The 27908-nt window shown below is 43.3% G+C and overlaps 1 protein-coding gene across 1 annotated transcript in view; it reads right to left on the reverse strand.

The window, feature by feature from the left end:
- The window catches only part of fbxl17 (F-box and leucine-rich repeat protein 17), a 189484-nt gene that overhangs the window by 96744 nt on the left and 64832 nt on the right, over positions 1-27908 (reverse strand). The window contains exon 8 of the mRNA XM_084024465.1: positions 17733-17863. Within this exon, the coding sequence (XP_083880591.1) occupies positions 17733-17863 (131 nt within the window). The remainder of the gene's footprint in view (positions 1-17732; positions 17864-27908) is intronic.

Raw genomic sequence — 27908 nt, forward strand, 5'->3', positions numbered from 1 at the left:
TTTAGTAGAGTATCTGAACTAGGCAGGTGTTCAACAGGTGTAAGAAATGACCTCCAAGAAAAACTCACTAGAATGGAAACAAGTCAGAGTGTCCTTCTAGACAGAATCTCCTGACAATACCAAAACTAAAACCTGCAAAGGCTTCCAAACTGCTTATATCTTTGGACTTTGGTGTGATCTCTTTATAAATGTTATCCTTTCCTTTTATAATACAGTACATTATAGTGCTTCCATTGAACACCAGTATAAGGGCCTGAATATAAAGACTTAAAGCTGAAGGAACGTTTATTGAAATGTGCCTTCACATTGAAACCTGACAAGCATCTCCTCTCGACCTCTCTCTGATCTCCTCCCATCTTTGTCATAGTTGTTAACGTCAATTCCCTCAATTATCCCTCTCGATGTCTTTCCTAATTTTTCCTCCCCATCTTCCCCTTTTTTCTGTGTCTGCATTACTCATCCGATTGTCTCCGTCTCTCTTTTCTCCGGTGTGGTTAATTGCAGGAACCGGAGACAAATCTGACCTTTTCAGCGGAATCATCCCTTTGGCTCCATTAGATCTACACCCCGGGCCCAATCACCTGTACGCACGCGCACACACACACACACACAGTCAAGCACACCTCAATAAAACACCTCACCAGAGGTTAATCACAAAGCGAAAGTAGCTACATCCTACGTGATAATCATTCATCCCCTCTGGGTACGCTTGCCGTCTCCTCGGGGCTCTGCAAAGGCCTTCAGTGCTGCCAAAGCAGACGAGGAAAAGGGGAGGGACATCCCATCAATGGTCATACTGTATATTATACATTTCACAGAGGTTTGGCTTTGCACATGGGTCATAAAGAAATTCAACACATGGAGAAGGATGCTTGTTATGAATTACAATTACAGCTGGGGTTCATTTTCAGATGAGGAAAACAACAGTTGCACTCTTATTGTGCGTCGGTGTTGGCGTGTAGGATGTTATCATGTCATATGTTCCGGTTCAGCATGCTATGCTGAATTGAGTAGAGGTAAAATAATTACATTGTGCAGCTCTTCTGGACTGGATCATGATAGTGAAGCGAGTCATCTTGTGATGTGATTGTGAGATGCTATGCTACAGATTGCTCCAGTGTGCCACGGAGCCGTGATTTCAGCAATTATTTTCTAACATGTATAAAGTGTTCAGAAATAAATCTGAAGTCTTTACTCAGACTCTAAATCAACACTGTGAAGCATCGCGGGGAAATGCTGACGCTTCTATCGCAGATGAATCCTTGAAGGGCTTTCTTAACGCCACAATGAAGGTTAGTAAATGAAATATCAGGTAGAAGACAAGAAGACAAATCATGTGCTTCCTTGATTTCCAACTCTGTCAGGAGTTGTTTCATTGAGGACGAAAGGATGACTGGCCTATGGAGAGAGAGCGAGAGCAGAGGGACAGACGGAGGTAAGAGGAGGAAAGGAACAAGGTTGTCTCCTTGCATGCTTTCCACTCACATTACACCTCACACTAACAGTGATTCGATTCACACACATACACACGCACACACACACACACACACACACACACACACACACACACACACACACACACACACACACACACAGCTGATGAACACGTGAACACCGGAAAAGCAAACGGGCATCCATGTTCCCACATCAACACAAAACTTATGAAAACAGGCAAGGGGACACACAATGCCTCTCACTCTTTCTCTCTCTCTCTCTCTCTCTCTCTCTCTCACACACACACACACACACACACACACACCTCCCGACATTTAGGAAAGAGCCATGCAGTGATCAGTAAAAGCTGACTTCCAGCTATTAGTTGAGACAGCGTGTTACGGATTGTGGCGGCTCCTCTGCCTTAACTCAACCTTTCTTCCTTCATTCTGTCTTTTTTAAGAGGGGGCAGAATAATTAATTACTGGTATCATTCCAATAAAGCCATTAGCAGTCACTACATTTGTTCGTTCTCACACTCTACCCTTTCTCTCTCTCTCCCCTTCACTTCCCTCTGTCCCTCTCCTTTTCTGTGATAGATGAAGGTGCTTGAAAGCAGCTGTAATGCAGGATAGCTTTTAGGCAAAAAAAAAAAGAAAAAAAGAAACAGTTAAGCACTCCAAATTGAAAAAATAAAAACAGGCCTGCCATAACAAAGTAGATCAGAATTCTGAAAACCAACAGCAGCACATCACCTGACAGAGTCCTTCGGTGCCCTCCATCTCTGGATGCGCCATAACAACCAGCTCTGTTTTCCTCTCCGTAGCACTGACGGGCCAAACCATTAGCAGACGCACTTGTGAAACATGGTCCAAATAAAAATGAATGAAAAGATGCATCCCATTTTCATAACTTGACACATAATAACCATTCTCACAAGCACAGCTTTGATGATTCATAACAAGGTAAAAAGGCACTTATGGACAAATAAGTGCAAGCAAAGTAACTGCATGTTAATCAGCCGTTTTCAATCCACAGCATTATTAGAGGAAAAATACAATTCAGGGTTTTCCTGGTGGCCACGGCGGTTAGGATGCATACCACATAACCAGAACGTATCGCAATTCGATTCTGGCCAGGGGCCATTATTGCAAGCCAACTCCTCCCCCCCTCTCTCTCCCATGTTTCCTGTCTGGATCTCATTGCTATCCAATACAAGTCAAAATGCCAAAAAACAAGTTATTTTCCCTGAAACAATAATCTAAGTATATATTTGTCCGGGACACTGATCTGTTTTGCGCCACTTAAGCATTAAAAACTGTTGTAGTAACTGTGTTTCACATGATAAAACGAGTCAGCTCAATACAGTGAAAACACAGCTTCTCTTTCTGTTGCTTTTTCATCGTTGGATGTATCGATTCTGTTGACTCAAAGTATTAATATCAAGGGGGCTGCTACGCAATCTATTCAGGGCAGAAGCCTGATCAATTAATTCCTCATATATTATTCACATCCTGTTAATTTCCCTTGCTATGGAGGTCAGGCCTGTTATGGCGTTACATTATGAAACATCTATAAAAAGAACAAGAGATAAGAAAAGACAGGAAGCCTATGTAAAGTAAAGGCAGTGCTCCTATCGTTTGGAGTGTGCAAACATTATTCCATATATTCTAAATGGTTCGTGCTGCAAAGAATAACAAAACCACTGCACCTGTGTGCTGTAAAATGGGGTGGGGGGGTACAAAGCTACATCTATATGCTGATTCCTCGTTTTTCTCCCTGTTCTCACGCTCCCCGAGGACGCCGTGCGATAGCATACGCTCCATAATGGCCCAGTGCGGCACAGCTTTTAGGGGCAAATTGATGTCAGTGACATCGTTGTAGGTTTGCATAAAACCGTGGGAAGAAGAGCAGAAGAAAAAGTTTGACAGCGGGTTTTGAGAGCAAATTGACAGCAGCGCGCGCTATCTGGCGCCTTTCAGATTCTCAAACCCATGCTAACCTTTCTGCAATCACAGTGTGGCATGCTGGATAGAGCTTTAAAGCAGCCCACACTCCCAGCTCCAGGCTGTAAACACACCACAGCATGTCCCTGCCCCTCTGCAAAGTTGTACAACTTTCTGCATTAGCTCATTTCTGAGTAAATGGATACATACAATATTTTTTAATGAATTGACAACCGAGAGATAATTAGACATATTTTCCTTATTTACTGACGATAAATTAAACACATGCAATTATGCAGATGAGCAGCGACTCTGCGTGGAGGTTTGGATTAGAGGCTCGCCTGCACTTTTAATGTTGCAGGATGAAAAGCGATAGATGAAAAGTGCCACACAGCCAACAAAATTAATGAAGCACCTTGAGTCGTGGCAGAAATGCATGATTTCCTAAATTTAGGGTCAGCCAAACCACTTACAGCACGATGGGGTGCGACATCACACTGTGATGCTGTCAAATTCCAGATGCTGGTGCAAATGTGTGGTTGGCTATAGCCATGGGAACACATTCTGCTGCCTAGCAACCATGCGTTCTTAAAAGAAGCAAAATGGATCAATAGAGAGAGCAACGTGGAGGTAGAAATTTACAGTTCAGAGACAACTTGTGGATCGTGTGAAAGGAGGTTGGTTCATGCAGGATCTCCCGCTCTGAAGATGACTTCATGTCGGATTAAGCGGTTTCCTTGTGGATGAACACCAGCTTTGCACCCATGTTTCCTGAGGTTACAGACGTTGGTTAATTGCCACCCAGCATTTCACCAGCGACCACAGCAATGACAACAGAGGATGCAGCGGGATTTAATTGGAAACCAATCAACTCAAAGAGTTGCACGGAGGGGGGGGGGGGGGCAACAGCTTGAGTTTGTTGACACTCATCCAGACTGTTGGAACTGGGAGACAACTCCCCGGTTTTCAGCTCAAAACCAGATGCATTTGTCAAAGTTTGGACACGGGGCAATCTTTTCATTAAGAGAAGATCCGTACCCTGACATTTACAACACCCGTTAAAATTAAGATGTATTACATATTTCACAAGGTGGCGAAGAAGGCATCCATCTCTCTGCATTACCATCTCTCTCTCTCTCTCATGAAATGTTGTGCAGTGGTGTTAGTGGTTTATTAATTTAAAGTGTACTGCATCAGCCTATCCTACGTGAATATGCTAATCAACAATTTTGAGGCCTTATGAAGTATTTTTACGAGATGTTGTAAAAGTATTTTTGGGAGAGATTCACTGTCAGGTTCAATTGCTCAAAGTGACTATCCAAGGAGAATCATATCTCACCCAGTTTATTAAAGAGGAAGCCGACTGATTTAAGAGGCAGATTTGAGGCCACAATCTGTGGTAACAATTAAGGAATCTGTGACAGGTTTTTTTTTTTAAATGTAGATGCTGGATCTTACATTGAAATCAATTTGCCGAATGTTTTTTAAAGAGCCCATGAGGTTTTACATCATTAAAGGATAACCCCAAACACCTCTTAAGTTTCGGTTTATCGCTTGGCAACATGAAATTGCATTTACAGGTCGATTTCCCAGTTAATCTTGAGGTTTAGCTGTTTTACAAAGCTTGATTTTTTTCCCTGCTGTTGTAAGAGGGTGGTCGGGTTAAAGTTTAATATCGTGATGATCCACATTGTCCATCTGTGAGTCCATTTTATTATCAGAAAGGAAAGAGCCAATTGTACCACAAAACGAGCTGCCTCCTCAATATAACAAATGTGACCTGCTTTACAATTAATCTGAATCTAATGTGAACCAATAAACCCAAATCTGAGTTCATGTTTTGAATGTTCGATGGTTCAAATACACTGGATTTGAACTTCGGCTGTTTTGTCAGATTCTCAAAAGCTGACAACCCCTTTAAGGACACACCCTTACCGCCAGTCGGGGTCATTTATTTGGCGCTGTTCAAGTGTTTTAGACAAATAACAGAGCGGATTGGACCACACTCACATGCACCCTGACATTAGTTAGAGGGCAGAGTCGAACCTGGCTTTGATTCCGCTCCACTCTCAGTTTGATCTTGCATGCAAACAAACCCGATCTGAGCATAACCCTCCTTCACACAACACTTCTTGTGCGATGCATGCCATTTAATTCCAAGCACAATAAAAGGCTCCTTTAAGGCTCAGAATGATTCAACAGTCTTCAACGTTATAGCTTATGAGGGGATTATCAAACAGCAGAGTCATTCAATACGTACTGCTCCGTTGCTAGTCTAAACATCAGAATTGCTCTAATATAATGTAACCCACAGAGCAGAGTGAGACCATCGCCGCCACGGCACGACTGTCACCCAGAACGTCTTTAAATTTAACAGGCGAGGTGCTGACATACGCGTGAGGACGAAGACAGATGTGAGACTGGAAAGAGGGAGGAAAGATGAAAATGGTACATCTCCCACCCGCCTCATCCTTTAATACTCCTCACCCTCCGTCCCGTCAGCATTTATTCCTCCATGGAAGCCTCTGATCAATGAGTGATTTGCATGATTGCATTTTCCATACCTTGTATTAACAGTGCAATAGCTGAATAGCTAATGGCCTATCACATTTAAGTAGCCATCTCAATCAGCCGTCATATTACAGCTCCTTCAATCTGCTGATGAAGCAGGTCTCTCTCTCTCTCTCTCTCTCTCTCTCTCTGTCTCTCTCTCTCTCTCTCTCTGTCTCTCTCTCTCTCTCTCTGTGAATACTAGCAGATCTCCACATCTGTTTAGTATACTATGTATTAATATTAGACTGAGAGAAAACATCAACTTCTTCACCAAACTACGCTGTTCAAAATGAGTCAAATGAAATAAAGAACAAAATAAAAATGTTTTTAGCACAATTAACGATTAGTTGATCGATATAAAATTAAGAAGCAGCTATTTTGATAATTGTGTCATTGTTCTCTAATGTGAGAATGTGCTGCTTTTCCTCGTCTTAAATTATATGAAATTGCTTAATTCACTTTAATTAAATGTCAATATTGACTCAGGGATCTAGACATAAAAGATGAACTCGGGTGTTAGGTACTACTAGTCTTAGTCATAGAGAAATTATCGGCAGGTTAATTCAAATCTGAATTTCTCGAAGCTCCATAAATTATAAGTCATATACTCTTTAATGTCTGTGTTTTGTACCATAGTTGATATTTTGTTTCTAAAACTGAAAAATCCAACAGGTCATTTGAAGTGTAGATGTATGTATTTATATGAATGCTATGTGTGTGTTCAAGAGTCATAGAGAGAGTGTGTTTTCCTCTGCATCTGGGCGTACTGCTTGTGCATATTTGTGTGTGTATGTCTCTCTGTGTGTGTGTGAATGTGTTTCAGCAAACGCTTGAATTGTTTTCCCATTTGGCTAAGCAGAGTCCAAAACCTCATACCACAAGGTCATCGACGCCACACTCTATTCATATTTTTACTCTCTCTGGGTTATGGCAAAGTCTTCTAACCCCCACCCCCACTCCCCCCACCACCACCACCACAGCCACCTTTTTACTGCCTCCCGCCAGGCCAAATTTCCGTAGTCTTCTGAATCCGCTGCCACCATGATTTCCCACCAGAGTTCACACTCTGATTGAAGATCTGTCGAATCAAAAAGGGGACGTACACCCTCAAGCCCAATGTGGATGCATACTGTACACATATTACCACGCAGTTGTGTTCACGCTCAAATGTGCCCGCAAACTTCACACTTACTGTATATACAAATGCACACACCCACATACACACACACACCGGCTAAGCTCTCGGGACCTCTTTTAATAGTGTTTGGCTTCTAGGGGATCTGACAGGACCTTGGAGCAGAGGAATGTTTAAATAGTGATTGCTTTGATGAAAGGAAAGATGACGCCAGAGAAAGATGGAGGGGGGGGGGATATGGATTCAGTAAATGGAGGAGAGTGAATGCAGCGAGAAACAGAAAAAAAATGTGAGTCAGGGGATGAGAATGTATAAGCCTGAGCAAATAGTTATTACCAGTCTCTGAAGGGTGGCGGCGTGAGCTGAATAGACTGGGACTTGGAAACCACTGTTACCGGTGGCGATAGGGGACCGCTTCACAGCCCTGCAATCTGACAAAGGCTTAGTAGGTAATGGAAGCAGACCTCAGACAGCAAAAAAAAAAAAAAAAGTGCGCTATAAGAGCCCCCTTCAGGTCCGACAAAGTAGACGTTCAAACGTCAAAGATGTTTATCACTCACGATTTAACAAATGTGGACTAATGTGTACACCTGAAACAAGTGACTGTGAAATGGTTGTTATGTCTGAAAGGCCCCGATAGAAGCTTCAAAGGGCCTGCTTAGTTGTTTGGCAGGATACTCAATTTCTACAAGATGCCAGGATGCTGTTTTGTCATTGACCTTGAGATTTGACCTCTCCATGACAAGGCACAAAAACAGCAAATGTATCCCTAAGACAGGGGATCGGCTTGTTTACCCTGAAAAAGGGACGTGCTTGATCCTAAAACAAACTGCACGTGTGAAATGCAAAGTTTATACATAGCAGAGAAACGGTCCTGAGATCATCTCTGCAAAAATAAAAAGAAAGAAAAGAAGGAAGTGAATGAATGTATAATATATACAGAAATGTTCTCAGAAGAATGAATGCAGGCACATACACACAGTTTTCTCTTTTGGTTTTGTTCATGTGCAAGAAAAGAGAGAGAGAGAGAGGATGGGATTTCCCGCATTGCAAACGAGATGCAACTGAAATAAAATTATAAAGTTAAAGTTTCCAGGAGGAAGGCAGATTTTTCCAGAGTTCCTCGGGGTGTCTGGAGAGTGTTTATGCATCGTTCTGCTCCAGCTGAACATTAAATTTGAGGTTCAGATGTTGACGGCCTGATCAAAACAGACAGGCCATATGTCGTGGCTTGGACAGATTAGCATCGACGAGGGGGGGGGATGAGTTTGTGTGGATGCATGTGTTTGTGTCCCTGGCCGGTGAGGTCATGTCAACACGTATATAAGACATTTTTAGGCCAAAATGTGACAATTAATGTTCATCCATTGCATTCATTTCAACAAAGCAGAGAGAAGCTCAGATAACGACACACACAGCGGTAGAGTGCCTTCATTCTCTGCTAAAGTTGATGTTACTCCCCTATATCTCCACAAATATAATTGTTGTTTACTGCTACATGAATGCTCTGAATCCCGTTTATCGAACCTTTACGTTTAAATAGTGGAGCCCAATTTAGTAAATCACGAGTTTGAAGCTAGCTCAAGACTATGAAGAACTTCAGGACATAAATTAGTCATGAATTTACTGTAGTTGCTGCAACGCGATCCTGGTTCCAGTGTCTGTTCTCTTCCAAACCAAAGAAGTTGCAAGTAAGCAGCTGGCATGTGCAGCTTTTCCAGAGGCTACACACACACACACACACACACACACACACACACAAGCTCATGCATACAAAAACAAAGACAATGAATAACAATCAGCACAATATTTGTCCCCAGGAGCTTCTAATACAAAACAGGTGAGCAACAATAGCAGTTAATAACTCCAATTTACTCCGTTATTCAAGTCCCATCGCAGAGCACTGTTTAAAATACCAATTTGAAATAGTGAATCAGCCACACAGCAAAAACGTTTATCCCTGGAGACTAATACGCGCACACACACACACAAATATCCCACCATACAAATTCAAGCAAACGCACGGTCCCCTCCATCCATTTAGCACGCTGCCATACACACAATTTATTTCCTTCTTCTTCAGAGAGAATGGCCTTCCTCTGTTCTGCACTCAAAACCCTGGGTAATTTTCTTAATCCAGGCTCTGATTCTGAACATTTGCATAAAAATGTTCACTTTTGAGGCTCCCCGAACAGAACACGGGTCTAATACGCAATTACTCTCCTCAATAGTGGCGGCTAATTACAGAGGTGTCAGACAAACAGGTAGCAGAACAGAGAGGGGGGCCTCCGACACAACGGCTGAGGTGCTAGTCCGCCACATGGGACCGAGTGGCTCAATGGAAAGCAGCAAATTAATTTAGGCTGGCTTCATTAAACCCAGTTCCTTGGGCCCTGCATCATGCTCTCCCCTTTGCTCTCATTTGTGGGGCGGCGGATGTGCCGTGGGTGAGAAAGCAGGGCGATCACACAAATAAGCGCAACGCAGAGGAAGGGGGTGGACGCCGTAGGGAGGAAAGGAGGGAAGAGAGGGAGGCAGGCGGAGGGGAGAGACAAAGGGAAGGAAGAAGGGAAGCGAGGGGAGGAAGGAAAGGATGGTATCAATAAAGCAGCATCACAATACAAAGAAAAAAGAGCAAAATTACAGAAAGTGCTAGTGGCATGGAACAAGGACATGTGTTCATTTGATGATAAAAAGAAAAACAGCATAAAAGGACAAGCATATAAAAGAATTATGTTGAATAAGTATTTTGTTTTATTCATCTGACCCAGTCTCCCCAAAAAAAGCCGCAGAGAGCAGAAGAAGAGAAAATTACAGCTTTGGTCCTCAAACACAGGCCAAATGCCAGGTCTCCAGCATGGAGAAACAAGGGCAGCCGAGCCCCGCGGTCTCTTTACCATTTAGATTATACCGGCAACTTTCTGACCCCACGGTATGGATCACCATAATAAGCCACAGCGCCCGCTGTGTACCACCTGTAAGCCAAATATATTCACAAACAACAACCTCGACGCACAGAAATCCTAAACCACAAAAGTGCTCTCTCAAAAGAGAGAGAACTGTGAACTTTCCACTTCTGCAAAAGCTCCCGTCAGACTCAATCCAACACCGCCGCCAATTCCACAGAGTGGCATGCTGGGAGGACAATTAATGTCTGTTGTAAAACGGACATTGAGAAGAGGTATGCCATCGCATGAAAGGAAAGAATTCAGCAGTTCTGGATGTAATTTGAAGGCTCGGCGTGTTAGGTGAAAGGCTTCTGCTGCCTTCAGCGAGGGAACATAAGAGCGCCGATGTCCAGCGCTTTGGTTGCCGGCCAATGGAGCACTTCATGAGAACATTTCAATGCGATCACATCACCTGCTTGACACGCCGTTGATCCTGAGTAACTCAAATCACGGGAACCATACATCCAGGGGCAGGGTTGACAGACACAGCTTACACCCGTTCACAGTCGACAAGTATGCATGCAGACAGAGTTTTGGCCACAGACCAAAGAATCCATGCAAGAAAGACTATGAATGGATGTTTTGGGGAGGTGAGAGTGAAAGTGTCAACATGCAAGACTAATTGAGAGTGTATTAAATCTTCAATAAAAATAAACAAATAGTGATTGTGGAGAAAAAGTCAGAATATGGGAAGAAAAATGCCCTTTAGCCTTTTTTGACACACAAAAAGCAGATGAAAGAAGTAAAGCAAACATCAAAATAGCCCTGCACACAGATTTGGGCTTAATATTCAACTCAGCAGATTTTTTTTTTACCTTTGCAGTGGAATGAATATGAAAAAACATCAATCCACAAGAACTGGGGAATTGGATAAAAGCTTAAAAAATGAGATCAACCCTCAAAACAAAGACATAAAATAAGATCAGAGGGAAAATCAAAGAAGGAAAGATCACGCTAAGCAGAGTGGAAGATGCACAAACTACCATATACATATATTTTGCATTGATGCTCAAAATCAAACGTCATGTTCTCTATTAATCTTGCTCTCCATTTGCTTCTTCTCTTATCCCCTGCTCTGGTAATCGGCTACAGTGATGATACATGTTTCCAGCCTGATAGAACAGAGGGTGAATCTACACAGCAGAAAAAATGAATTATAGGAAAAAATTTGGGTTAACATGGATTTTACCTGCACTTTAGAGTCGGCCTAATGACTCATTTTGTGAGATAATGGCGCTTCGAGATGTCTAATGTTGTTCCACAGCTGTAACTATGGCGATTCCAAGGATTTAGTGCGACAGTGTCATCTGTCATTCAAAAGTGGTACCTCACATCAATGCGGCTTACAAAAAAAAAAAAAAAAAACGTACGCTATCAGAACCTAAAAGGGAGTTTGACGTCATACGGAACTTAAATGTCATATTGACAGAAAAAACTCCTTGAAATCCTGCCTCCTGACATTTCTATTCATAACACATTTACAAGTCACCATGACCGGTTGGTGCTGCAAGTCCTTAGACGCTGGAAGAGGGCGATTAGAGTCAAAGATGACTTAAATTGAGCAGCTCTTTAACGGTCACTGACAGTGGATCACAAATCAAATCTCATGACTTCCAGAAAAAGAGAGCAATTCACTCAAATTCAACAGCCTGGAGCAGCGAGGTGGCGTGGCAGGCAGAGACAAGCGGTAGAAGAACAAATAAATGAGTCTATTACGTGCATATTTACTCATTTAGTTTAGTTAGTCAAGTAAGGTTTGACGTACACAGGGAGGCGCGGGACGCCGCCGGCCTTGGATCCGTGCCCGAATACAACGCCGGCTCTCGCGCTGTCGAAACCTACGAGCTCCAGCTGCTCGCCTTCATTGTGTCTCCGCGCCGCGCCGCAAAATGTTCCTCCATCTCCGATACTTATCAAGGCGCTGGGGTTTGACGCGGCCATTACTCAAAATTAATAACCATGGCGGCATGTTTATCATAGCACACTTTCACACCCAACCTGCCAGAAATAATCACCTCGGTGTTTGTGTGCGTGACAGAGGGAGAAGGGGGAGAGACGGAGGAAGAAACGCAGGGAGACGAGCGGAGAGGTGAAGTGTGAAGACGAGACGGAGCCAAAACATAGCGCCTGAGACGAGAGACATAAATGAGAGAGAAAACGACTACATGCATACAACACTATCCCTCCGTTACACAATGGTGTCATTTTCTAATCAAATTTAAAAAGATAAAAGGCGCTTTTAATTTACAAATCATGCAAATACAGTCTGGCACGGAGAGAAAAAGCAAGCATGAAAGTCTTAGCAGTGGTCGCATTACTCAAAGTTGTAGATCCGTGTGCTATATGTGAAAATACGTGGAGCAAGGAGAGAGAAGTGACAAGGACAGGGGAAGGCCCCTCAGCAGCTCTCCTCAAATCTGGAGAGACAGGTGGTGGAGGAACACGACAAGGACAAATATCCGTCAGTCGCTGGTTCGGGCTCCGCTGACATTTTCCATGGCATTTAGAAAACATCCAACAAAACCAAAGGGGGGAAAGAGGGAGGGGACCTAAAAATAGTTGGCTCGAGGAAACGTATGTGCAGTGAAGTTACACAATAGATAGCATGACCCGGGGGATTTTCTCACTTTCCCACAGTCTCCTGCTTTCGCAGAGGCAAATCTGTATGGCTTAACTCAGCAGCCAGTGGGGTCAGCTGGAAAATTTGTAGCCAGCAGAAACCATAAGTTTGTCCTTTTACTTTTATTATTTTTCCCCAGTAGTAACTCTCAGCAGCAGTCCTATTTATATTAAAAGTGTAAGTAGGTTGAAGGAAGAGAATGTTTTCCATATGGTATAAATGTAATAATTTATTTAGAAATGTTGACTGTCCATGCACAGAAAAAAAACCCCACCAAACAGCCATACTTGATCTCCTTGACTTTGACCACTTGGTAAAAGTTCCTCCATCTTTTCTTTGTTTGTTTCTACTCCTAAAGTTGGCTCTTGAAAGTATTCTTTCATATAACTCAGAACATTGACAAATAGCAGGCCCTGGTCACCTTCACTGTGGCCAAGCAAAGCAGAGCAACCAACTGTCATTTGACACGTCGTAGATCATACTGATGTATCGCGGACTCATTTGATTCCGGGGTTTAACACTTCTCCAGGCACCGTGGGATCTGCCAGCTGGCTGCTACTGAGGCTCCTTGGAATGAAACTTCCATTGCAAACGGCTCCAGATCCACACACCTTACAGTTCTCGAGAAGGTGCGTTTCTGAGAGAAGGCTTCTCCAGTTATTTGCTGTATAAGCTCCTGAAAGTCAGAGGGAGCCCCCGGTCATCCCTCATCTTCCCCGATGTCTGTGTGAAAGGGGGAGGAAAATGTAGAACAGCCAATTTGGGCTGTGATTTGTGATGCTCAGAAGTGATGGAGATATGCAGGAAATGTTAGCCCGGAGAGAGAAAAAGCAAAGAAGGGAAAAAAAGGGATGAATATTGATTCCCCTGTTTGAATTAAGCTGTCCGAAAGAATGAGGGAGAGAGAGAAATAGAGGGAAATGCCCAACTTCCAACAACACAGATTCTCAAAGAAATGACTCATTTACTTTTCTTTCTTTACTTCAGCTGTCAGCAAAGACTTCAGGCCAACTGACCAGAGCGCACACACACACACACACGCACCAAAGGGGGGGCACACATAAATCTGCATGTCAACACAGGCTGTGTGTCCAGCAGCAGAGTTAATGTTAGCAGGATAGATGCTGACTCTTTGCTTTGTAAAACCACTGAGGGGGCTCCACCACAAACTTGCATTGCAACACATTCAGATTTTAAACAAGCAGAAGTTTGACATTTACACAAAATCCAAGTTTAATCTCCTAATTTCTGCCAGAAAACGGCACTATGATGAAAACTGTTTTATTTCGCCGGGGAAAACAGGTCTGTAGGTAGAAAAGAATCTTCACACAAGAAGCAACAAAACAAGCACACAATGGTGAAAGAAATCACAGACACCGAGGGCAAAACACCAAAGCTCCCCATGGTTGGTTGAAGATAAAATGGAGACACCCCAAGCGCCACAAAAAACGAAAGAAACCATTTAAATTTGACTCAACTTGGTTCTAAAAAAGTTTTAAAAAGTGAGCACTGCCATTTGCTCTGCAGTTCCACTTTGATTACGCCTAGCTCCCCTTTTTCGAAAGCTGTGACATTTCAAAAACACGAGCCCCATATTCATCTTCGATCATCGCTGGATACAGAGAAATAACAGGGCCGGCGCCGGCCACCTGCAGCACATCACATCTTTTCTCCCCAAGAAATGACGGCGAACAAAAAGGAAAATAGGCTTCCTACTGTCACAATCTGCCTGTTGGATTGTGACGATGGGAAGTCCATATTTGGTCATCATTTGTCCCCTTTCTTACAGGGCGATGCTGTTTTTTGGCCATTACTGTGGAAGATAAGGGGAGCCAGAGGACACATTGTTTATTTCTTTTATTTTCCTGAAAGATGAGAGACAGGAACACAGAAAAAGAGAAGAAGTACTTTACCGCCTACAGAGCTCTATCTCTCCAATTGCCCCCTTGTAGGGGGACAAATTGATCCTGGAAATAAAGGGTCATTTCCTCTGCCTGTTTACCTGTTCACAGCACACCGTCATCAGTTTGGAATAACGCACACGAAAGCTGACCCAGCTGTGCCCCCGGAGAGCTAATGTGAGGGAAGGTTGAGTCATTCTGGTCTTCACTGTGACAACAAGTGTGTGTGTGTGTGTGTGTGTGTGTGTGTGAGTGTGTGTGTGTGCGTGTGTGTTGACTTTGCCCCAACAACAGTGACCCCAGTGACCTTTTAGCATTGTGCCAAATAAACCCTCAGCCTCTCTGCAGACTACCATAATTGATTAAACCTATAAAACCTATGAACCTATAAAAATGTACGTAAGAAAACTATTATTTAGATGATATCAACTCTTGATTCAGAATTGCTTATTGATTTGGGACACTGACTGTCATGGTAAGATAACTGTGTCCCGTTTTATGCTATTATTGTTAACATCACTATGGCCGACAAAATTACCTACCAGGCTGCACATGTTTGTACCTTTAACTCATACATTCATTGCTTATGCCAGGGTTTTTTTCCATACAGTAGATTAGCAAATATATATGTTATGATAGCCTTCAATTAATTAATAGCGCAGCATACTGTGATGCCAGTGAAACTTAAAATTTGGGGCAAATTTGGGATGAGAGTTGAATGCTACGTTACAATGAAAGGCAATGTAAATCTTGGGTTGTCCGTTACAATACTGTATTTATAATAAAAGCTACCCTGCTTCATACCTCAACCATCACCTTCCTCTGTCACCAGAATCAGTCGTCAAACCAGGCTCTGTATTATTCCCAGAATGCACCCGTGGTGTAAACGACAGCACTTAACGTGGAACAATTGGTGCTTGCCCTGACGCAATGGTGCAGCGGCTCTGTTGAAGGGGGGGGTTCTGCTAGCATGACCACTGGAGCACGCTGCTACTACCCCTTGCTGCGAGGCTGCAGCTTGTAGTGGAAACGCATCATCGCAGCTTGGCTTGGCACGATGCGGCTAAAGAAATCCGAGCCCACGGAAAACCAGGAAAACACTCACACCTTCTTCACGTTGTGACGACCACCCTGCCGAGCTGTGTGGCTGTAAATTGTAACAATAGAGCTGCATATGGACGGAGCCTTTTATTTGCTCTGAGTCCTTGAGCAGCAGTGTACATAATACACACACACACACACACACACACACACACACACACACACACACACACACACACACACACACACACACACACACACACACACACACACACACACACACACACACACACACACACACACACACACACACACACACACACACACACAGGTCTGCAGGTCCAGGAGGCATGGCAGAGAAAATGGCCAAGCATTACCTCTGCTGGATGTTTCAAATTGAGCAGTGCAGCATCAGAGCAGCATGTTAGACTCCTCAGCTACGACTGTCCACCTCAGCCCTTCACTCCCCTACTGCCTCCGTTTCATACATGAGCCAACAACACACTGACTGTGTGCTGCTACACACACACACACACACACACACACACACCAATATTCCCACAGGTGAGCCAGACACACATACACCTTCAGCCCCTGAACCAATGCAGTAAATATCATTATAGAATCAATGCAGCCTTGAATCAATCGTGTGTGTGTGTGTGTGTGTGTATGTGTGTGTGTGTATTGTACTGTATGTGTATGAGTGTGATAAAAGGAAGAAGTTGATAACACCATGTGCTCCTGGGAGGATTTCACCAAACCCCATGTTTTTTGATTGAAAAGAGTCGGCTAAAGTATTACCATAACCTTCCCAGCCACATGTCTGCGGTTAGCTCGAAAATGCAGGAATAATTCCGCACATGCACACCAACAAACACACGCGCGCACACACACGCATCCTCTGTTGCCGTGCGCCATGATAAATTCAATATTGTGTTCACACTCTTAAGCCAGAGTGGGAGTAGAGTCGGCAGAGAAGCCACAGCCATAGCTGTAAATCAATAGATTAAATAGAAAGGTATGAATAAAACACAAGATAATAAATAAAAGAGGAGATGCTTTACTCTTGCCGTCACATTCTGTACAAGTTGTCTCCCATTTGAGAGGGAGAGAGAGGAGGGGAGAAAGAAAAGCAGTGATGAAGATGACCAGGGAGACGGAAGTAAAGAAAACAGAAGTTCTTGTTGTCCTTTCCCCTTGTGTTTTTTATTCCTGTCTACATTTGCCTGTGCAAAAGCATGAATGCTTGCATAATGAGTGTACTGTATCTGTGTTTTTGTATGTTATGCATGATGTTTTTGAATGACATACCAACATGTGTCCCGTATGTGTGGCATTAATAGAAGCAGAATGTTTGTGAAGCTGGTAGATAATCATCTCTCATACGGTGCAATTCCAAATGTTGTTTGTGAGTGTATGGATTGCGATTCTCATCAAAACATTCCTCCTCGAACAATGTTTTTGTATTTACTTCCCCATAATTTGCAAATCCAATTTAAATAACATTTTTGAAACCTCCATTGTTTACATCCAGATCAGGGATGTATTCTTCTTCCCTGCATTCGTTGAGGTGTTAGCGCCACCAATTGTTCAACAATTAAATAGGTCAGCAGTAAGCATCGAGTTGCATTTACTTAATTTATTAAGCATCCTGATGCCAGGCAGGAAGTTGAGCCCTGGCGGACCCCATGCGGAGGATATGATGTCATGGTTCGAAACGCTGGCGCAACGCAGCGTGACTCCATGGCTGTTGGCACAGCAGGATCTACAAAAGCTCACTGGAGGCATATTTGTGAATATTACTGAGATGCCAGAGAAGCAACTATTACTTTTCATTAATCAATAACAGCTCCCCATATCAAGATGATGAAAAATGACTAATCAATGAAAGAGCCATAAGTCAAATGGGATGGGGCCTCACCACCCACCGGACTTCTTTTATTTGATTTATTTTAAGCATTGACAAAAAGATTAGCGTTAGATTTATACCACTTTTGGATTATAAAACTTTTTTGGACCTTTTTTCAACCTGGCTGTCTGAGGAGGAGGCTAGGTCAGCGGCGGTTCCACAGTGGGCCAGATGACTCACAGTCATCAGTGCGTTTGGTACTGGTCTATATACAGTATATACTGGTCTATACAAACTTGACATACCGGTCGTTGATGCTCCAGTTGAGGCAGAGGTTGAGGGAACTGAGGTTGCGACACTTTCTCACCACCTCCATCACCGTCTCGTTGTTGAGCTCCGAGATGTGCCGCAGGTCCAGGACATTCAGGTTCCGTAACTACAAGAAGCAACACACAGAAATGTTGAAATTATTTAATCATGTCAAATTGAAACTCAGACAACCTTATATTATCTCTATTCTTGAAAATAAATGTCAAATATGTAGTTCTTCTTATTATAGAAGTATGGTATTGTGTTGAATTAATGCAAAACTAAAGGGCGTCATCGTGAAACAAAGAAAAAACATTCATCATTTTGGTTTTTGTCCTCAAAGGAAAATAACAGGACAAGTACTTTACAGATCAGACACGTATTCTGTAGCAGAGAAAGCGAACAACAATTTAATTTCAGTTGGACTCTAACAAAGTAAAATCCATCCCTCTATCACATTATCCCTCTCACACAAACAGGTAAACAGGAAACACAGTTCTCTGTCTGTCCGTGTTGGAACCAGCAGTTGATTTGTTATTATGAGCGGCGCAAAAAAGAAAGCTTGTAATATTTGGCGACGGCATGTATGATATACACCTGCTGAATGAAATGAATGGTTTTGATGTATCACTAAGGAATGTGGAGGGGGGGGGGGGGGGGGGGGGATAATCTCTATACACTGAATAAACTTGTATATTACCACATGTACTGAAAAAACAGCATGAATGCAGAATACAAGGCTAACAGGTAAATGGTGCAAAATGGCTTGCTGTTTGTTTGTCATTCTGAGCCTGTGTGCCTGAGAGGGGTTATGAGCCAATATGAGCATTCACTTTCCCTCTTGCTTTCATCCCACTGCCTTTCAATAATCCCTCTTTCCAATCTGAATACTTCATAAGAGGCGGTTTAGATTAATCTTGCAGTCAAAATCTCTACTTCCTGACACACTCTTTAGAAACCCACGCTGACACAAGCGTTCCCGCTCGCTGAAATCACCGAAAGGCTTTTCAAGCAACAGGACAGGTGTATTTTCTCTGATACATACTCAAAACTATTTAAAGGCACACGCACACACACACACACACACACACACACCGGGGATGCAAGATAATAGAGGTACGATATTGCGGCCAGGCGCAAGGGAGGCGGGGAGGTAAATGTCAGGGCCGAGGCTAAAGAGAAAACAAGCTTACAGTGGGTGTTAAGATCACTGAGCACTATTGTCGGCTCCATAGGCGTGACATATACCTACCAGCATGGAGACGCATGGGGGGGGGGGGGGGGGGTGGATAAGGACCGAGGCTCACCGGGTGAAGTAAGCACACATGTAAACACCGTCACTGTCGCCACATCCCGAGCATCAAAACACAGCGACTCACACACCGACTGCAAACAACGACGAGTGCGTGATGCTGCACCGCGCTGAAGGTTGTTCAAAAAAAAGAAGATTTTTCAAAGCCGTTACCTCCGTCTAGCTGCTCCATTTGGCTCTGTGCTCTCACGTAGCCTGTGGCTTTTTTTTGTTATGTGACAAAAACGTCTGCTTTGCGCATGAAATAAACATGAAACAGATTTTGGCATATCCGCACCTACACGCTAAAGCAGTGCTTGGGTAAAGTAATGAAATAAACATTAAAGCAGCTTGTGTGGGCTGAACACGGGTCAAGAAAGCAGCCGCGATCGCAGGGGACCACCAAACTGACGTGATGAACAACGGTGTTTAATGAATGGGGGGGAAACCTGCAAATGTTTGAATCAACATAGACGTGCATGTGTACGAGCAGATGCTCACACACATGCACGAAAACACACACACACACACACACACAAAAACAACTGTCATGTGCCCCAGTGGCCAGTGTTGGATCAAAGTGCTAAATTATTCATGCAGAATTACACTGTTCTGTGGGTGTGTGTGTGTGTGTGTGTGTGTGTGTGTGTGTGTGTGTGTGTGTGTGTGTGTGTGTGCTGGCATTGTTTGCAAAGGCACTGCAAAATCAAACCTGGATGTTTGCTAAATGACCACCAGCACTAAAATTCAAAACAACAGACCTCCACTCACATCCAGACTCACTCACACGCTGTCAAAATAATCACCATCACCCTCCTCCCCCTCTTCCTCCTCCTCCTCTTCCTCCTCCTCCTCCCAAGTTTACACATACACATGCAGTCATTTGCATTCAGTATCTACGGTTATTGAGCCTGGAGTAAATTTGAAAAGCCCCGACATCAAAAGTAGTATTTGTTCTCCAAATCTTCAAAACTGCTTAGGTCTGCTGTAGTAGAAATTTCTACTACGTCCAATAGAAACGGTTTCATTGATGTGGGTAACCAATGAGAAACCAGGCCAACCGGTGTGAGTTTTCATTGGCTCGTAGTGTAGCTAGGTCGAAGAAAATCGGAAAATTTAGCAGATGTCTGCATGAAAGGGAAGAGGCAGAGTCACGGCTGAGACTGTAACTTCGCTAATCCGTCTGCAGAAAAACCCACAGCAGAGAAAATAAATTCCACACTTCCGCACACATCTGACGAACAGGAAAAATATCCTCCAAATCCCTGAAATGAAAAGTCACACAAAAAAACAAAGTCTCCGTAATTAGTCACACATCCAGAATGTGACAGGCCACAGCGCCAGTGTTTGTTTTCTCATAGTTGACAGATTATCATAATTTGACTCATAGGAGAAAGGTTTTAGCGCTCCCAATCTTATTTAATCATTGCCACTCGTGATACAGCTTATTTTCTGTGATCCAAGAATAAATAGGCACGAAAAAGAAAGGAAAATAAATGGAGAGAATTGAACGTTTCGGACGGAGAGGAGGACAAAGCGAGCGATTCACGCAGCACAGAGAGAGAAAAGGAGAGAAAGGGGAAGAGAGAAAGAGCCGGGGATTTGGTGAGGGGGTTCCACAGGTTTTTCTCCTCGTTGGCTGCGGTCTGTAACCAGGCAGAGTTGTCTCGTCTCTTTTGCAGCCACACCTGGATAATTATTCATACTGTTCCATAAAAACACTGAAATCTGCAGAATCCAGCTGCTCTGAGGCCAGCGTGACGTCCCCACCCCGTGAACTGAGGGCTGATTATATGAATATTCCGACGCACACATATGCTCACATGCACGAAAGAATCAGTGGTGGAAAGTATCTATGTACATTAGCTCAACTGCTTTCCCTGTACTCGTACTTGAGCGTTTCCATGTTACGCTCAATTAAGCCTCCACGACGTGGCATGCAGGACCATTTTAGTTTTTGTTTCAAGATGATTTAATTCAAAATGACTTCGTACAGACAAAACATATCATCATAAAATATATGTCATAACACCATATGAGACAGTACGTCGACTGGATGAAATACTCAAGTAAAAAGAGGCATTAATAATAATAAAAATAATCCATATGTAATAATAGTCTATCTAACTAGTGCACACTCACACACACACATTTAAGTATTTATATATGTTGCTCTTTACTCAAGTAAAAATTCTGGATGGCAAATTTTTACTTAAAAAAAAAAAAAGGTACAATATGCAACAATTTCTGGGTCACCCCAAAAGTCTATCCGTTGCGGATAGACTTTTGGGGTGACCCAGAATAGGCAAGCCTGATTCGGTGAGAACCGTCACCGTACCGTAAAACGTGTTTATAAAAACAAAGGATCATTGCGTTCGGGCTATAAGGGCGTGCTACATGTCGGATTTCACATAGAATTGATTGGTTTTCCCCAATAAATCATGAATTATAGAGCCTATCATTAAGTCTGTATATAATAAATAGACAACTCACTTTTAATCAACCTCCTCAGTGTGCATGAATAAATCACCATGTATGCTAACATGTGTAGCCTCTTGGCGATGGCCTTGTGGAGGCTAAATAAAACATTATAAGGTTGCTGCTTCAAAATAGACATTAAACACAAGCACAGAGCGCTGTGAGATTTCTGAACATATTTTGAATTTATAAACGTTTCTCTAAAACCAGCAGAGGGAGGCGCATGGAAGCAGCTGTTTGCAGCTTTCTTTCTCTCTCTCTTGTTGACTGTCCCTTTGCTTCTCGGTTGTTCTCTTCTGTCTGTGCATCGCTTCAATGGGGCTAAATGGATTTAGGGCCAAAAGTTGCTGATGGCTGACACCGTGTCTGTCATTCTGTCTGTCTGTCTGTCATTCTCCGATGCATTTTAGTACTGTGGATAGCACCCAACTGTACACGCATACACACAACAAACAGCACTGTCCTTTTGTCTGAAACAACAATTAAGCCTTAGTCACGTGTAATACAGTGAATAGCTTTGAAGTTTTTACCGTTTTTCTATTTCAAGCTTCAAGGAGGATCAATGAGCAAAAATAAACATCAACAAAGATTTGATGAGCCGTCGATGAACCATCGACGAAAGGCGAGACAATCAGATTCGACTATTTAATTCTTAGTCTGGGACACAACTAATGACTCAGACAAAAATAATTATCACTTTTGACCAACTAGAAATGTGTAGCAGAGTATTTATCTGCAGAGAACCCCACCCTCTGCCCGTTTTTCCTCTTTTCTTCTAATTTTGTTGTTTTCGGGACTCTTCTGGGTGTCAGCAAAGAGCATCTGGACCCCACATGGGGGCGTTACCCCCGGCCAATATGCAGAGTGTGCAGCCTGTTCTCATTCACTGGTCAAACACTGCCGCTTCGTAGCGCCCCTCGGCGTCCAGAGGTTCATAAACAGCACAGACACAGAAAGAGCAGACAGCGAAATGAAGCGTGCAGGTTTGTGAGTAGGCGAAGATCTGTTTGTTTGTGCTTCATAATCATTAAATAAAAATGTATTCTTCTGAATCACAGCTTTGTTCTCACAAACACCATTCCCTCTCTTAATTTTCAAGTATTATCAGTGTGCGGTATTGCTACTTCCACTTCAGCAAATGATCTGTACGCTATCTAAAACATGCTCGACAAGCTTAATAAAATCATTATTACCAAATGGCACTTCTAGTAATAGGACTATTTCGGGTCGTGAGATTATTCATGACAAACTAAAAGCTGCAGAATTTTGAACTTCCTCAACCATCTCTAAATCTGAAAAATCCCCCTTCTAGTTTTTAATTTGAACACATAGACCAGAGTTATTCAAATTCACATAATCGCAAAGGTGGATGTGAATCTCAGAGACAAATATGGGACACATCAGACCTTAGCAAAGATAAGAGAAAAGCAATCACTTCAGACGGTTACAAGAGCTGGGAGAGCAAACGGCACTCGTCTGAGAGGCGCCACATTTAAAGACATTAAAGAGGTTGTTTATTTCAATCCACACGAGCAGGCGAGATCTGTGGGCTCCGAGCAGCTTGGCTCCCACCTGCTTCAATTAGGAGCCTCTCTCAAAGTGGAAAAAATTAGAGCCCAAGTCAGAGGTCAAACACAAAACGCCACTTTAAATGAAAGAATAACAACTGGCTGTTTCAAAGGTATGCTATCCTTCAGCCGAGCCTCGGAGCTCAATATTCGGAGAGGTTGATTTGACACTTTATTACATTAGTGCATGTCACAGTCTGGCACACAGTGGGTGACTGTGTGTGCGCATACCTGTGTGTGCTCCGCCAGACTACAGAGCCATAACTACCTGCGCTATTACTTAATTTATTTACACAACGTCAAGCATCCTGATGCCAGGCAGGATGTTGAGGCCTGGCGGACCCCATGCGGAGGATGTGATGTCATGGCTCGAAAATGCTGGCGCAACGCAGCGTGAGTTCATGGCTGTTGCTGTTTATCAACCTCAGTGTCCCGGCTGACAGGCGGTTAGATGACATTTAAAAAAGCACGGACAGAGCGAGCATTGTTTTAGTCATAAAGAGTGAAATTGTGGGGATTGGAAAATACTGCTGTGCTATTTCATTGCTGCAATTCATTTATAACCACGTTGAGATTTAGTATGCAAGTTTTGTAAATGAAAAAAAAAGTCCTACTGTGGGAAATGCATATAGATATAAAAAAAAAAAACATGTACGTAGAGAGGGAGAGGCTTTTTCAGTAAAACTAACAGCCGTAACCGTGGAAACTCTCCGTTCTCAACCCATCAAAGACGAGTAGAAACAAGTTTAAACCCTCTAACAATGCCTGTACAAGTTGAGACGGTCACTTTGAAGTAATACTGAGCATGAAGTCAAAGTCACAGGGTGTTGTTGAGGTGGCATTGTGGGCCCCGACACATTTTGCTCGCCTGTCCGCATGTGTTGCCGACAGCGTTAGATAGGAGGAGGCAGTGGGGGAGGTGAGGGGGCGAGGTGAGACGAATGGCAGCAGTGTCACGAGGTGAATACAAGTGCGCACTCATGCATGCAAGCTTTGGTTTTTGTTTTGTTTGTTTTTTTTTCTTCTCCATATCGGAGCATCCCAGACAGTTCAGTCAGACAGGAGAAAGCTGTGTCGAGACAATCCCTCTGCTGTAAACCTAAATCACCCCCCTCCCCCCCATCCCGCCAGACGCACACTCAGATACACTCACACACATATAAATACAGAGAGGCGTGTGCAGACAGATTGATATGAATATTTGAAAAGAGACTGAGGCAAAAACCTGGAAAGGCCATGGGTCTGGTATCACAAATACATTGTCTGCATCAGTCATGGACCAGTGAGCTGATCCCTGCGTGTGCGTGCGTGTGTGTGTGTGTGTGTGCACACGTGGTTAACTTCACTCTTTATCTGTCTTGTGCCTATCTACTGTCTATCACTTATTTTCCCTCTGTGCCCCCCCACCCGTTTCTCTCCCTCTCTCCCTTACAGTCGCTAATCCTGCATGTGTTGGTGTTGATAACAAACTCGGTGGCGAGGAAAGGCTGGAGGAGATAGAGAGCGTTGGTTTCTCTTCGGTGCTCTAAGCCAAATGACCACATAGGCCCGCACACATGCACACACACGGACCGGCGTAACGGCGACCGGATGACAGTCAACAGTGCGGCAACACTAGTTGGGCTGATAATGAGACATGATACCCAGCCCCCTCCACACCCCTCCAGAGGTCAAAAATCTCTCTATCTCTGTCTGTCTCTGGGTTAAAAGTCTTACAGCCAAATGGATTATTCTTCAATTACTCTTGCGAGAGACACACATCATCCTTAGGCTCTTCCCCGCTCATTATATTCATAAATCCCCCAATCTCCTCCATACAGCACTGAAGAAAATTATTATTACAATTTTCGACTCATTCTGCGAACCCCCACAACCCCATTACCTTTCTACCTCCAAATCCCCTCTGCTCCTTCGTTTCCCCTTTATCCTCTCCACCACCCCTGAGACACAACACACATGTATGAGTACACAATCACACACACATACATACACACACACACACACACACACACACACACTTACTTCCCTGGTTTGTGTTGGGGTTATCAGTTTGACACAGGGCACTGTGATTATGTATTTTCTTTGCTCCAGTCAGAGGCAGGAGATAAGGGGCCAGCAGACTACAGCAAAGCCAGACACCACTCATCCTCCATGGGGAGGGAGTGATGGAGTGGAAGGTGTGAAGGTGACAGTGGGTGAAGACCTGTATCTTATTCTTTTGTGTTTTCGCCACATTAAAACCTCTTTTCCCGACCTGTGGTCGTGGCCATTTGAACAACAACAACAAAAGGGAGAATAAATAAGATTTCTTTACTTGTTTCACTTTTTTTACTACATTTTTTTTTTTTACATTAAAGCATGAAAACATGTTCTAGTAGGATCCCTGGAAATAAGCATGATATGTCTCCTTAGAAGGTTGTGAGCCAAATTTGAACCCAGGATGTTCCACGAAACCACCAGGATGGATAGAACATATGATTCTGGTTAGTAAATTAAATAGCTTCCCTGTCATAAAGCAGACTGTTTTATTTGCTCATAAACACACAGGGAGAATGAGGTATTACCCCTTTGGTCCAGTTCTGCCAAAAAAGTGAAGACGTTTATTAAAAAGGTCCTAACTTTTCTGGAGAAGAACAACAAAAGCACTGGAGCGAGGCGGCTGAATTAATCAACGAGACTCAAAATTAAACCAGAAACATCCCAGTTCCAACACATAGTCTCCAAATATACCTCTTTTCATCTCTGACACATTCTTCAACAGACTCGCCATTTGTTATGTCGTTGGCCTCCTCTCTCACTCTCTCTCTCTAGCCTGAGGGTGGGAACGTTCACACACACACACACACACACACACACACACACACACACAACACACACACGCACAAAAAGGCATTTTGAGGCCCACAGTGTCTTAGGAGAGTGATAGGCTGATGTATGAGGAGGGGCATTGTGGGTAGGCATGACAAGCAATGGGAAGCCATCAGTGGGACATCTAAGACTCAGGGAATGAAGCCTCTCTGGCACCAGTGCTGCTCTCAAACACTGGCTCTCTGATAGAGCCGACCTTGGACTTAATCACTACCAGAAGAAAAGAGCGCCGCTTGACAGGAAGATGGAAAGACGGTGTGTGTGTGTGAGTGAGAGAGAGAGAGAGAGAGAGAGAGAGAGAGAGAGACAAAAACACACAACCACAATCGTAAGAGGAAAAAAAACAGATACATACAGAGTGACAATGGCCAAAAGCAGGAAGAGTGAACACAATTTAACACTCAAGATTGCAGAAGCCTTCCACCCTTTTTAATAACGCTCAGCGCCTACAAACGGTCCACTATCTTTCTCTCTATGCGCTTCCACCTGTGTGGCTTGCACAGGTTTGACTAAAGGGTGAATCAGGGGAGTGACTAATCTCATACTGGTCTACAGGAAAATATTTATAAAGTCCTCAAATTAGCAGCTGAGGAAGAGTGCCAAATCCCTGAAAGCTCTGGAACACCCACAAGCCCTCCGCCTCAAGATGTTTTGTATCCACTACACAGCCTTGAGATGTGACAAGCCTCATCAATAAAACTTTTATTAATGGCATGATCTTAGAACTAGCTTTGAGCTTTAATCTCAACACCAACCGTAAATAAAATAAAAAATGTTCTGCGCATTCCCCGGCACGGCGAAACAAAAGACAACATCAAACACATGTTTGGTCTTCATGTCAAATCATCCCCATTTATGTTTTGACATGCGAAGCTGCGTGTTGTGTTTGATTTCCAACCAGTAAGAAACGTTTTAGAAAGCTTGTTCTTGATTTGCAGGCTTTTGTCTTTGCAGAAATCCAGATTTTTTTTTCCCCCCTTCCTTTCAGTCGCTAACGAGATGATGATTTATCAAACGCCGCCTGGCCACAAATATTGAGCTGTGTTCACAGAGGAACAGTGCAGCTCGCGTATAGGCTGAGACACTGAAAAGCCATTAGAGGAGCACACACGGCACAGCTTCACAGCGACTCTACAGACCATCAGCATCAAGCTCGGCGCCATGGGTGGCCTATTTCAACCATCAGCTCACTTGATTAAGAAAATACAATTTCAATTGATTTCCGTATACCCTAATTTGTGAGAAGTCGGAATAAAAAAAAGAAAGAAATATCAATCTGAAATGACTGTGTCATATGAGAGAAGTTAATAAAAGTAATGGATTTTCTTCCCTTTTTTTTCTGGCGATAGCTGAATAGAAATTGAGGAGGTTGGGAAGATTATCAAAGGAGAGAGAGAGAGAGAGAGAGAGAGAGAGAGAGAGAGAGAGAGAGAGAGAGAGAGCAAACCAGGAAGAAAAGAAGTGGGAGGCAGTGTGTGATAATCGAACAAGAGGGGAGCGCCGCAGTCCTGAAATCGCACGCAGGTCCACGGAGTCATCAGCAATGCAACGATTCTAAACGCGAGAATATGATTTTCAATCGACACAGGATGGGACCAAGTGGGAATGAATGAACGGAGGACTCAACTGCTAAATGAGATAATTACTGTCAAAGATTATGGAGGGACGGAGAGAGAGGAAGTGGAGAGAGGGGGAGGTGGAGAGGGACTCAGCGAGTGATGGCTGAAATGACAGGAACAAAGAGAGATTTGACTTTAAATCTGTACGGACAAAAAAGAATGTAGTTGAAGTATTATCCTTGAAAGATTTCTGTGATACCTGCGTGTGTAAGAAACGTCTTCTCTGAAGATAGTTAAAGTGGTTGATTGGGATTATTTCAGCTGAAGCATTTCTGAAGATGCAGAGTGACTGATTTGAGAGTCTGGAACACAAACTAGTGATATATATTGTCCTATACTATATGTTCT

Source organism: Eutrigla gurnardus (genome assembly GCF_963514095.1).
Source record: "Eutrigla gurnardus genome assembly, chromosome: 13".
Lineage (NCBI taxonomy): Eukaryota > Metazoa > Chordata > Actinopteri > Perciformes > Triglidae > Eutrigla > Eutrigla gurnardus.